This window comes from Giraffa tippelskirchi, chromosome 9, assembly GCF_054371585.1.
Source record: "Giraffa tippelskirchi isolate mGirTip1 chromosome 9, T2T-mGirTip1v1.2.pri, whole genome shotgun sequence".
Taxonomy (NCBI): domain Eukaryota; kingdom Metazoa; phylum Chordata; class Mammalia; order Artiodactyla; family Giraffidae; genus Giraffa; species Giraffa tippelskirchi.
In genome coordinates this window covers 48,790,357-48,803,871 of record NC_137283.1, presented here as the reverse complement: position 1 = coordinate 48,803,871, position 13,515 = coordinate 48,790,357, and the positions used below count along the sequence as shown (strand labels likewise).

General features: G+C 49.9%; 1 protein-coding gene and 1 long non-coding RNA gene across 2 annotated transcripts in view; one reads left to right on the top strand and one right to left on the bottom strand.

Annotated features, from left to right (window-relative positions):
- Positions 1-1,437: 1,437 nt before the first annotated feature.
- On the bottom strand, positions 1,438-5,463 carry LOC145520073 (uncharacterized). The gene is made up of 3 exons (XR_014064199.1): positions 5,367-5,463; positions 4,082-4,217; positions 1,438-2,064 (listed from the first exon to the last, which is right to left on the bottom strand). It is a non-coding gene; the product is annotated as an uncharacterized LOC145520073 (long non-coding RNA).
- Positions 5,464-5,677: 214 nt separating this feature from the next.
- BSN (bassoon presynaptic cytomatrix protein) overlaps positions 5,678-13,515 on the top strand; it is a 78,714-nt gene continuing 70,876 nt past the window's right edge. Inside the window, exon 1 of the mRNA XM_081525435.1 lies at positions 5,678-5,956. Within this exon, the coding sequence (XP_081381561.1) occupies positions 5,757-5,956 (200 nt within the window). The 5' untranslated portion in view covers positions 5,678-5,756. The remainder of the gene's footprint in view (positions 5,957-13,515) is intronic.

The following is a 13,515-nucleotide window of genomic DNA, read 5'->3' as shown; positions in this document are numbered from 1 at the left end:
TCCAATGAGTCAATTCTTTGCATCAGATGGCCAAAATATTGGAGCTTCAGCTTCAACGTCAGTCCTTCCAATGAACACCCAGGACTGATCTCCTTTAGGATGGACTGTTGGATCTGCTTGCAGTCCAAGGGACTCTCAAGAGTCTTCTCCAACACCACACTTCAAAAGCATCAATTCTTCAGCACTCAGCTTTCTTTATAGTCCAACTCTCACATCCATACATGACCACTGGAAAAACCATAGCCTTGACTAGATGGACCTTTGTTGGCAAAGTAATGTCTCTGCTTTTTAATATGCTGTCCAGGTTGGTCATAACTTTCCTTCCAAGGAGTAAGCATCTTTTAATTTCATGGCTGCAATCACCATCTGCAGTGATCTTGGAGCCCAGAAAAATAAAGTCGGCCACTGTTTCCACTGTTTCCCCATCTATCTGCCATGAAGTGATGGGACTGGATGCCATGATCTTAGTTTTCTGAATGTTGAGCTTTAAGCCAACTTTTTCACTCTCCTCTCTCACTTTCATCAAGAGGCTCTTTAGTTCTTCTTCACTTTCTGCCATAAGGGTGGTGTCATCTGCATATCTGAGGTTATTGATATTTCTCCCGGCAATCTTGATTCCAGCTTGTGCTTCCTCCAGCCCAGCATTTCTCATGATGTACTCTGCATATAAGTTAAATAAGCAGGGTGACAATATACAGCCTTGACATACTCCTTTTCCTATTTGGAACCAGTCTGTTGTTCCATGTCCAGTTCTAACTGTTGCTTTCTGACCTGCATACAGGCTTCTCAAGAGGCAGGTCAGGTGGTCTGGTATTCCCATCTCTTTCAGAATTTTCCACAGTTTATGTCCCATGAAATCCCTGGTGGTAAAGGGTAATTCTCAGTAATGGGCTTGGATTTGCAGTAGGAGAGCCACAGAGTCTCACGAGGTAGGGTTCCCTTTAAAAGACTTCCCTGAAGACTGTGGAACTGAGTCTGATGAAGGGGCTGAACTAAACTGTCCCTTTCCTGTGAACTGTCCAAGTCATGTCTGAACCTCTGTTGCCTGGAGTAGGACACATGGGCTCGTTAGGAGAGGCCATACCGACATGACTTGCCACCTGGGTCTGTTCCCCACCCCTTACCTCCGCATCTGTGGGACAGAGGTAGGTGAAGGCAACTCCATGGAAACTAGAATCCTTGTGGGAAGGATTGCAATGAGGATTGAGATAGTATTTTCTATAGTTTACAGGAAACCGTTTATGTGCTTGTCTCTCCCATTCTGCAAACTGAACTCCTTGAGGGAACCCTTAGTCTTTGCTGGGCCTGGTACTGAGTAAATACTGGCTTGGCACTGGCTGAAGAAGGATGAGTATGTGGGTATGCATGAATGAGATCCACAAAGCCAGCCTGGAGGCTTGTCTGAGGGAAGGCAGAAGGACAAGGAAAAGCAGCGTGTTTTGACTTGGGCACTTACAACTTGGAGAGAGCATGTCTTCATTATTTTTTTCTTGTCACAACAAGCCTTTAGAAGCATATAACTCTAATAGCAATGGGGCTTAATGAGCTTTCTTGGGAGCACTGCATGGGCGGTGGGGCTAGGTTGGTGATAAACATTTCTGATGATTTTTTTCCCCTGGCTCTTTTCACAGAATGCAAGTAAAGATTCGCACGTTGCAACAGGAAAGGAATTGGGCAGACAAGGCCTCCAGCAAGTTCTATACTTTTCAGTTTTGCTCCCTTTTCCTACTCTACCAAAGGCATGGCTCATCTGAAGAACCTAGTACACAAGCAAAAGTGTCCTGGCCAGCCCGGATGGGCTGCTGAGCAGGACACAGATCGATCGGGTTTCTTATCTGTAGCCTCATACCAGCCTGCGGCTTGCTTGGGGAGCTGCCTTATTGCTCGTGTTAGTGGGTGGTGCTGACAAACCTCAGCCAGGAGGGAAACCTTCTGTTTCTTCACGCTTCTTTCTTTCCTTCCTTCCTCCTCAGTTCTGTTTTGCCATCCCAGTGGAGGAATGCAGACAGGGATCCAGTTTCCTGAGTTGCTTCTCCCTGGGAGGTGAGACAGGCCTCAGGAGCACTACAACAAAACAGAAGAGCAGAGAGGTCAGGAGACCCCGAGAGCTGGCTCTCCCACTCTTTCTCTCTGGAACAGTCCACAGCCCGTGGCATCACACCATCCAGAACTGTCCTCAGCCATCCATCCTCATTCCCTCCCACCTCCATGCCCTCTGCCTCCCCTTCTTGCTGGCAAAGTTTGTCATGCCTCGTCACCACCTTCGGCATCTTCATCTTTGGCTCCTGAGCCTCCCTGTGGAGGTCACCATGCTGAAAGTAGCGGCCTGGGGTGAACTGGGCTCTGTGGGGAGGCAGGAAAGCCTCAGAGTTTGCAAGCTGCCCCTCCTGTGCCTGGGCTCGCCTGCATGGTGCCTCACCCATGGCCCAGCTGGCATCCGAGTGCAGCTCCCAAGGCCCTGCATCTCTTCATGCTTTCAAGATTTGCCTCCCAATGACTAATCATTTCCACAAACTCGAGCAGCAAGCTGGCTCTGAATAGGCCTTTTTCTACCTGGATAGATGTTTTTCCCCCCAGTCACATTTTCCTTCTGGCCTTTTATGAGTGTTTGAGAGCACAGACTGGAGAAGTCAGTGGATGTGTGTCCATCCATCAGTTCTATTTTGGCATGTAGACTGATTCTCTTCCCATCTGGGCTTTCTCCAAAATGACTGCTGTGGGTCATACATCACACTGAAGTGGGAAGAAAATACCTTCGGCAAATGAAGTTTAGGGGGCTTGGAAACTTCTGTAGGGGCTCCAGGTCCATTTTGTCCCTGGCTGGGCAGCAGCTGGACCCAGGAGGAAAGGGTACCAGACATCCCAACTGCCGGTTTGTATAAACTTAGAGATTTGTGCATTCACTTGTCATGAAGTCAAGCCGAGTGAATTCTCCTAGTTAGTATAAGCAGCTCATCTGTGACCCCTCCACCAGGAGACACTTTGGGCACAACCTCAGCACCTTCCCTGTTATTCATGAAGTCAATAACCCATACTCAGTGATGCAGGGGCTCAAGTCAAAGGTCCCTCTGGGGTCCTTTTAGCCTGGTGGTTGGTGAAGCCCTTGGAAGTGCCAGTGAGAGAAATGCCCAGAGCTGCCTAGAGAAGTTAGCCCAACCAGCAACCCCAAAGCCCTGCTGAAGGCCAGCCCAGGGAACAGGACAAGCCAGACAATGTCCTGCTCTTGAAGAGCCCCCACTCTAAGTTAGGAGGAAGGAAACAACTCCTGGAACAGTGAATAAAAACCAGAGACTGAGTCAGAGCCCCAGACCGCTAGAGGCCAGCGCCATCCTGTGGTCAGCAGGAGTCCCTGGGCCAGATGTGAGGGGGTGGATGTGGATGTGGCAGCTGTGTTCCTGGGGATGTTTCTCAGAGGAAGTGAAATTGACAGTTGGAAAGGAGGGCAGGGGAACCACTAACCCACACTTCCAGGTCTCCACTGCACTGTGTCCTTTGTTACCAAGGCAGCAGAGACCCTGGAGGTCTGCTAACAGCCAACAACCCACTCTGAGGAGGGCAAATCCCCAGGCCCGCTGCCCAGGTAGGGCTAATTACCCCCACTGGGACCAGGGGCATGCTGATTTAAATCTGTGGGAAGCCATAGCTCTTATGGCTTTTACAGAAACAAACATCCTTTTCTCCCCCACTTTCAAGCAGTCCAGCCCACACTGCTTGGTGTCTGTGAAGCTGGAAGGGCCTGGGTCAGGCCAAGATCAGCTCACTGGCCTGCTCATAGTGCCTGTGTACATGTTCTTCCCCAGGAGGAAAGGTGTGGCACAAAATCCCCAAATCCCAGACCATCCACCAGAGAGACAACTAATAATAAATTTGGTCATGTGTACACCAGGCCCTTGTTCTTGTGTTTTATTTGTAACAGCCACTTCACTCTCACAATCCCCCATGTTAGAGGGGGCTAGTATTATATAACTTTGCAGGTTAGGACATGGAGGCTTGGTGAGTTTAAGTCAGTTGCCAAGGTCCCATCTGGGAAGTGGCAGGGCTGAGGTGTGGATCCTTGAGGAGCCGAGATACACATACTCACCAGACACAAAGATGACTGAAACACAGGAGGAAACACAGTGAAGATCATCATAACATGGGCATAGAGGCTCTCGTTGTTCCAGGCAGTCAGAGTCAGGTAGTCAAGTCAGCAGTCCAGGCTTCATGGAAACTCCATCCTAGAGGTCATAGGGAGCAGATCAGTGTGCATGGGAAGGCCCAGCTAAGATCTGTCCATCTGGTTATCTGTTCATAGGGATCCCTGGACTATGCAAGGTCAGGTTAGAACTGCTGACATCCCATTTGATATATTCTCCATCATTAGGTTTCCCTGGTGGTTCAGACAGTAAAGAATCTGCCTGCAATGCAGGAGACCTGGGTTCAATCCCTGGGTCGGGAAGATCTCCTGGAGAAGGGCATGGCAACCCACTCCAGTATTCTTGCCTGGAGAATCCCATAGACAGAGGAGCCTGGCACGCTACAGTCCATGGGTCACAAAGAGTTGGACACGACTGAACGACTAACACTTTCACTTTTCACTTCCAACATTAGGAGAATTAGATGAGTTTGTAAAATAGGTCCAAGTTTACTTAAGGTCCTCTACACAGCTGTGATCTATGAAGCCAGGAATAGTTTGGAATATCTTCTAAAAAATAATCTCCCTCAGGAAAGCACAGGTTTGTGTGAGAAGCGAGGAGTCAGAGTATGCAAACACTGAAGTCTGTAAAAGTGAGGTGCAGGAAAAGTAATTGGTAAGCTCTCAGGTCCATGCAGAGGCAGCCTGCAGCCCCTCATCTGACAGTCCCTGGGAACCACAGTTCAAAACCTCCAAGAAGTACCAACTCTCTCCCCTCCCCATCCCCAAGCTCAGTGTCCCAGGGCCTACTGAGGCAGCTTTCCATCTGGCTTCAGGCCAACCCTGACACACCGTCCACCTTTCCCAGGGACAGTTTCTGAGGTTCCCATCTCCCAGGACCAAGCCTGGGCTTGAATCCCAGATGGTTGCCACCATGCCACCTGGATTAAGTCTTCACTCCCCAGCTAGCCTTTGAGGACCTCATAACCAGCCCCATATCTCAGCATCCTTTAAAATCTTCGTCCTTCCATGACATTGCGCCTCTGAACACTCTTTGTTCATTAGCATTTCCAACTCTTAAACATCCTTTAACTCCACACTAGGCGTCCCCTCTCTGAGGCCCCTTCCCACAAAGTCTGCCAAAAGCTGGGACACTGAAGTTACCCAAATGAGAGCCCCCACGCCCAAGTTCCCCGAGTCAGAAAGCGCCACTGACTTCAGGGCAGGGCACGGAGTGACGCCCCCCACAGACCCGTCTTGTCCGTGTCCCTCCAATCCTGGTTAGGCTGGACGCTCCTACCAGCCCTCGCGGCACACGCCTGGTAGCATCCGCCGGCCGCGTCGGCCTCGAAGGGCGCATGCGCCGGCGCTGGCGGCTGTATCCCGGCGATCCAGCCTCAGGCTCGTGGACTAAAGTCCTCACAGGCCGGCGGGAGCGCGCGCACGCGTGGAGGGGGGGGGGCGTGTGCAGCGAGGGGCACGCGAGCCGCGCATGCGCAGCGCCAGGCGGCGGCGCTAGCCGAGCTGGGAGATGGCGGCGGCGGCGGCGGCGGCGGCGGCGGCGCTGAGCGTGTGAGAGCCGCCCGGGAGTCGCCGGCCCGGGCCCAGTGCGACCCCGACTCTGCCCGCCCGCCTGCCCGCCATGGGCAACGAGGCCAGCCTGGAGGGCGGCGCCGGCGACGGGCCGCTGCCGCCCGGAGGCTCCGGCCCCGGCCCGGGCCCCGGTGCAGGGAAGCCGCCTTCAGCACCGGCAGGAGGAGGACAGCTCCCGGCGACAGGCGGGGCGCGGGCGACCGCCGGACCACCGGGTCCAGGCCCCGGGCCTGGGGCTGGCCCGGGCAGGTAAGCGCGCGGCACAGCTCCCGGGGGCTGGGGGAGGAGGGCACGGGAGTGTGCAGCCTGAGGCGGAGGCCACTGCCGGAGCCCACGACCCTGAGGTCTAGTCTGGACGGCGAGGTCGGATGTCCGGCCACACTTTGAACCCAGCTGGTTTGAGGGGGTGGCATGAGGGAGGGTGGTCGCGGGACGCGGCCCTCCCTTTACAGCCGCCCTGCCTTAGTATAAAGCACGATGCTGAGCGCAGGGTCAGTCCGGGCCTGCCGACCGTGACTTCGTCACGAACCCCAAATTCTCTTCACCCCAATGCTGGGCTAAGGAGGGGCTTATGTAACCTCAGCCTGGTCCCTCTGCACTGGGGAGCAATGGGATGGAAAACGTCCTCCCTGTCTGCTGGTATCTGCCTGTGTCCATTGTGTTGGGCCAAGGAAAGAGCACAATGGGAGTGGCTGTCAGGGAAGATAAGTGTCACTGCGAGGAGCAGAAAGATGTGGAAATAGTTGAACCATGAACTTGGTCATGCGCTTTCCTCAGGCATTTAGTAGCTAAAATCTTTGGAGGAGGGGAACTGGACACCAAAAGGTACTTATTTAGGCTCAACAGTACTAACAGGGTCATGTGCTTTCATTATGATTTAGTGAAACACTTTGGGGTGAAGCAAAAATGCTGTTGAATCATCTAGAACCAAATATGTTCTGTTGCCTCATGATCTAGAGTCCCGCCTCAAATCAGTGACATGTTTTAAACAGAACATATCTGATGAAATACTATGAAACCAGCTGTTTAAAATGCATGTAACGGTCCTATAAACAGTTAAGTGGCAGTAAATGGAGTGGAAGGAAATGCCAATATATAATAAATCAGTCAACTGAAAACTCAGGAAAGCTAAGAGATGACAAGATAAAATGGAAGGCGTTATCTTCACAGCAGATAGACCTGGGGAGTAGTGAAGCTGGGGTGTGCTTCGGATCCATGTGAGTCTGCTGATAAATGTTGCCTTGGTCTTTCTGTGTGTCCCACAAACTGTAAGGGAGCATAATTTTTGCTTCTTCAGCTGCCCAACTGTGCCTCTCATGGGCTTATTTTCTCAGAAGTCGTTTCTTAGACAACTAACGGTAATGAAAAGTGCTCAGTAGCCTGAAACCTGCCGCAGACAAGCCAGCTTGTGACCATCCCTATTAAAGGAGGAATTTGCCCATTTTACATTAGCTTTTTTGGTAATGCAGTTGTAGAGCACACAGTTCTTAGCACTGCAAATACTGTCCGTTTTGCTGCGTGTTGAGCTGCTCTTTGAGTTTTAGCTTGAGGGAGGCTCACTCAGGCTTTAGAGCAGTCCCTCCAAGGGAAAGCCTCTACAGCTGTGTGGAAAAACACCTTGTTATTGGGAGTTCTCTATATGGGAAACTCGACATTTCCCTTCTGGTAACCAAGCAGGCTACTCTGCTTATCGTTTATCTGATGTTGCAGAGCCAAGGATATGAATATTTGGAAAGACTTGGACAGCTCAAAGAGACAGGAAGAGGCTAGTGTCTATTTATATTCCTTTTCAGTATTTCTTTTCTACCCTGTCTATGTATTCTACTACAGGGCAGACCCATGAACCACTGTGAGGTAGGGAATCATGGGCTCCTGCTGGATTTAGCAGTCACAGAATTTTGCTCTTGGCTGTAGGCAGTGCATCCACATGGGCCTGTTTAGCTATGGTCCTACAGCTATCAAGCTCAGAGGGTGAGCTGGCTATTTGTCACTAAAGCTGGGGATTGGGGGCCCTTAGGAGATGGGGTTTACTCTTCCAGCTGATATTCTCTTGTCTGGGCACCTCAGCCGAGCTGCACCTCCATGATATGTCTCTCCTTCAGCATCCGAATAGCTTCACTTCCTCTCACCCAGCGTCTCAGGTACCTAATGCCAAATTTAGCATATTCTGTTCTGAGATGCTGCTGAACAGATTGGCCCATTGATGGAGAAAAAGCCCTGTGGCATGTGCTTCTGGGCATTTGGGAAAGAGCATTGGCATAGTTTCAAGCCACCTTGTGAATTTGGGGGAATTACATGGTGAATAGAGGTAGGTGGAGGGTCAGGTAAGGGGAAGATCATTTTACTGACCTCAGAAGGGAATGGAACTGAGGCTCTGGGGGACTGGACTCCTGGCTCTTTCCTGTTGCTGTATTACCCCTTGTCACCTCAGGCTGAATTAGTCTTTTCCTCCTCATACTGATCGGACTTGGGCCCTGCGAGGGGCTAGCTTCACCATTTGCGGCTGAAGAGCTCAGCTAGAATCCTGTGAGTAGCAGTGCCGCCACACCCATAGTGCTGCCTCTTAACCTGTTTGGATGATATGGCACTTTGGGCATCAGAGACTCTCTCAAGGCAGGGCTCTCTGCTTCTGGTCCCAGGGTCACATGCGCAGTTACATAGGTTGTGCCTTCTCTGAGGAGTGCCAGATCAGGGAAGGCTGAACTCTGTCTCAGGCTCCAAGTTCTATGCCTTGGTGTGGGCTGCATCTTCCTGCAGGAAGGGGCACCTTTCAGTTATTCATTCATTCAGTTCATTTTATGGCTGAATGCCTGATGTTCAGTGAAGGTCCCGAGTTGATGGGATTTTTACCTGTACATAAACCAGTTCAAGAGAAACTTTATCAGTACTCCAGAAAGCACCTTAAAAAAATTGCGCAAAGAAGCCATGTAGACCAGAGGCGACGTGTTTAATCAACACCAGCTCTGTGGACTTGCCGAGCTTTGACATTTGCAAACTGATCTTTAGTCAATCAAGCAAGGTATATTTACCAGCATCAAGAGCAAGCACTGTGCTGGGCTTTGTGGAGGATCTGGAAGGATATACAATGCTCCCCTGGCCTCTAGCACCTCACAGTCTGGTTGGTCAGAAAGCTCTTGAAGAGCTCTCGGAGAATACAGAAGGATCCTAGGAGTGACACTGTAGGCAGCTCAGCGTCTGAGGAGTATTCAAGTAGGTAATGCTTATAGACAGTTTGTCAAGTGAGAAGAGTAGAGAGGCAGAGCCAGGCTTCGAAGGAGAATCCCAAGTCTCCTTGGGAAAGTGAGGGGGGTGGTCCTGTGAGGTAGAGAGAGGAAGAAATGACATGAGGCACGTGGTCTACCCAGGCAGAGACTGGGGCTGAGTGCAGGGGTGTGAAAAACTGCGGCAAGCGGATAAGGCACCTCCTTGTTACCCCATCGAAATCAGTGATCAGTGCTGAGCTATCACTCACTTCCACGCCATATGCCAAGGAGACATCTTGAGCCCAATGCATCTGGGCAAAGGGAGCCTGGGCATTTGTTGGAAGGTAGGCGAGGCTGCCCTGAGAACCATACCCAGAGTTCCTTTCTCAAGATAAAGTTTGCCGTAATTAAATCTCAAATTAATGAATGAGTAACTAGGTTTGTCAGGCAAAGTATCTCTGGTCTGAGATTAGCCAGACCTGTTATACTGTATCAGCTAACAGTCAGGCTCTAGAAAAATCTGGGATTAATTTGTAAGGCCAGAAAGAAAGGATACAATTATTAGGTTTAGAAATAATGGGCCTTTATCATTTAGAGATTATGTTAGGCCATTGGATTCTCATGCAGGACATGTCATGGAGTTTGTCCTAAAGTGACCCTAATATCTGGATGGTGATGATGTCAAAAACTCACCCTAAGAGGGAAGCCATTTTTGCATTTCTTGCCCGGGAAAGAGGGGCAGTTTTGATAATATAGCTGTTTGTAGCCTTGGTAAAACTGATAAGATGCCATAGGTCCAAAAAAAAAAAGCTATGGATGTGTTAGGGAGAGAAAGTCTATTTTATTTAAAGTTTTTTTACTGTGGAAAATTTCAAACACACATACATAAAAGTAGAGAAAATAAGTTAATGAACTGCCATGTTCCCGTTGCCATGTTCCCAGCCACAGCCATCATCAGCTCATAGCTGATCAAGTTTATTTATCTCCCTTACTCTACTTAAAGCATCTTCAATGGAAGCATCTTCCAGATATTCCAACATTTCATCATCAATGTTTCAGTGTATATTTCTAAGAAATAAGGGCTTTGGGGACTTGCCTGGTGGTCCAGAGGTTAAGATTTCATGCTCCCAATGCAGGGGACACAGGTGTGATCCCTGGTTGGGGATCTAAGGGGCTTCCCAAGTGGCACTAGTGGTAAAGAACCCACCTGCCAATGCAGGAGATGTAAGAGATGCAGATTTGATTCCTGGGTTGGGAAGATCCCCTGGAGGAGGGCATGGCAACCCACTCCAGTATTCTTGCCTGGAGAATCCCCTGGACAGAGGAGCCTGGTGAGATACAGTCCATAGGGTTACAAAGAGCTGGACATAACTGAAGCGACTTTAGCATGTGCTCACGGGAAACTAAGCTCTGGCATGCTGCATGGTGAGGTGAAAAAGAAAGGAAATAGGGGCTTTGTATAAACATTACCACAGCACCATGATTACATCTAAAGAGGGTAACATTCTCGTCTTAACCTCAGTGAATATTATATCAGGGTTCAATTTTTTTGGATTATTTTATTAATTTATTTTTATAATGGTTTGTTTGAATTATAATCTGAACAAGGTCTGCACATAGCATTTGTTTGCTATGTCTCTTCAGTTTCTTTAAATCCGTAAGTTCTCCTTGTGATTTATGATTGGCTGTGTGGTTTTTCTTGTGGTTTCACACACACACACACACACACACACACACACACACACTCATATTCTGGATTATGCTGATTATATCCCTGTGGTGTCATTTGAAATGTTCCCCTGTTCCATATTTTCCCTCAAAACAAGGAATTACATCCAGAAGGCATTCAGAATTGCATCAGGGTTTTTTTGGCCAAGAAATTCTAGCTTTTTAAGAAAGAGTTTGTTGAGCACTTCTGATTGGAAGGGGCTAGGAGTTCATTGAAAGAAGATCCAGACTTTGGACTAGTTTGAGAACAAAGAACGATTCCATGGGTCATTTTTCCATTCTTTTTCTAAAGTTCTCCTTCCACCGAGTAGGTTTGGTTCTGAGTTTAAGAAGTCAAAGCTTTTGGACCCCTGGGTCATGCCTTTTTACTCCAGCATCACAGGCAGAGCCTTCCCTGTATGTGTATTTTATATACTGTATATGTATAAGTAGCTGCCAGGGGATAAGATTTGGGGCTTCAGTAAATCCTCCCTCTTTCCTAGGTCCTGCACATTTCACTGGGCCCCTTTCCCCTTGTCTGTGATGGAGGCAGGAAGGGACAGACCTTGCTATGTGTGGGTTACTTGGGGAGAGTCTATTCCTGGAGCCTGTGACCTGTGTGCAGTGAGTTGGGGCTGACTGTGGAGGTAGACTGGCAAAGCTGTTGTAACAGTTATAACTACCACTGCTGGGTACCTGCTCCATCACAATCATTCCTCTAGGTGTTTTACATACACTTATTCCTCACTCCGGGCTTCCCAGGTGGCTCAGCTGTAAAGAATCCACCTGCCAATGCAGGAGACATGGGTTCGATCCCTGGGTCAGGAAGATCCCCTTGAGTAGGAAATAGCTACCCACCCTGGTATTCTTGCTGGCAGAATCCCCATGGACAGAGGAGCCTGGCAGGCTACAGTCCATGGGATCACAAAGAGTCGGACACTACTGAGCAACTGAGCATGCACACATTCCTCACTCCACCTACCTGGCCATGCAGCTCTCGCAGGCTCTGTCTGTCCTGGCCTTACCTGCCCTTCCTGCCCAGGGATTCACTTTTTTAAAAATGGTGAAATGGTGAGCGGAGACCTGCATGCCTGCAGCAAGGGCCGAGTGTCACACTAGGACTGGAGGCCCTCCTGGTCAGCTGGGCCTCGGTGGGCACTCCAGCTGTGGGGACTCCCATCTCAGTTGATGCCTGAGTGTGTCATGCGGGTATTGGTTCTGCCTCTGGAGGACTTGCTCAGGCTCCTTTCCAACAGGGCCATCTGCTGTCTCCACTCACCAGTGCAGTGGTGGGAGCTGGTCGAAGCTGCCGGATGACTTGGGACCCTGGCCTGTGTTCAGGGAGATGGAATTCTGGTGACTCACCCGCTGTGGATTGGGTCTCGGTTGGGGGCCTGTCCCCTTCTGGTATTCTCTTAGCCCATGGTCTTATCCTTGAGCCTGTGGGACAGCTGAGCCTGTGGGACGGAGCCAAGGTGCATGTTCTGATTCCCCTGTGCTGTGCCTTGGACACCCAGGCTGCTCTCAGGGCGGCTCTGATCTCTCCTTCCTGTACTTTGCTCTTAGGATCATCTTGGGTTCTTAAGAGAACTTTGCTCTAGCAGAGATCTCTTACCTGGTATCCCTACTTCTTTCTAACAAGAGGCTCACCTGGAGTCATACTGGTAGTCTCCAGGGCATTGTAGGTCACCCCTGGGGTCAAATCCAGATTTCTCTGGAGGGACCTGGCTACTTCTCAAGTGGTGAGACTACTGTCAGGGCCAAAGGTGAGGATGAGATTTTCCCTAAGGAGTTGTAGAAGGGCTTGGAGATCACGGAGCCTCCACAGCTTGTCCAGGAGCTCACACGAGGGGTCACTGGGCCTGGTCCCATCTGGCACCGCCCCTTGTACCCAGAGGAGCCCAAGCTGTCCACTGCCCCAGGCTCAGGGAGGGGGCTGTCCCCCCAAGGATGCTGGAAGAACCAGTAAGACATTGGGTGCTTTGAAAGAAAGGGGAGGTAAGGAAATTTGCTGGTAGGCACATACGTACCTGGATACATTTGTGTGTGCTGGTAGGTAATCAGGGTCGTCTGCACTTTTCATATATGGGAGTGGATATGAGGAGTCATATATGTGAGGGATTTCTACAGTTAAATTCTACTTATTAGTAGGAGGACTTTAAAGTGAAGTTCATCCATGTATTCTGGAAATCTTTGCTAAACAGCTACCAGATGCCTATCCCTGGGTGAAATGAGAGGAACAAAGAAGGGCTCAGGAGGTGGGCTTTGCCCTCAAGGGGCTCACAGTGCGGTGGGAGAGAAAGAGACACTTCAGTTCAGATCTTTACCCTCGCCTTCCTTAAATTAGAGTTCTCTCCTGCCTTTGTCTCACAGAGGTAAGGGGAAAGAGCGCACCATGAAAAGGGGTTGTATCATTTCATCTTCTAGAATAGTAGAGCACATATTTGTATGATGTTTTACAGCTTACAAAACACATTCACAGCACTGACTTACTCTGTCGGGAGCTCCAAAGGTCTAAGATGTGGATGAGAGATTCACATGAGAGATTTCAGAAGAACAGCCAGCTTCGCTGACTTTAGCAAACCCAAATGCCATACACTGAGCACAGCTGGAGAACCACGTCACTTCCCTGCCTCCTGCTCTCAGAAGATGGAAAATTTAGCAAGAGGATGGCGAGGGCTTTGAGGACAGGGAAAAGATCTGGAAGTAGGACATTTGAGCAAAGGAGAGGGTAGGGTGGGGTAGGGGATGAAGAACAGTGGAGACTTCCTGGGCGGCGGGCAAGGGGAGGGGGTCAGAAACTCAGGTTTTAATGAGTGCTGACATTGCCTGAAATGGACTGTACCTGTGGGCTCGGTCCTCGGTTTTTTTCCATCTGTAAATTGAGAAATTTAACTA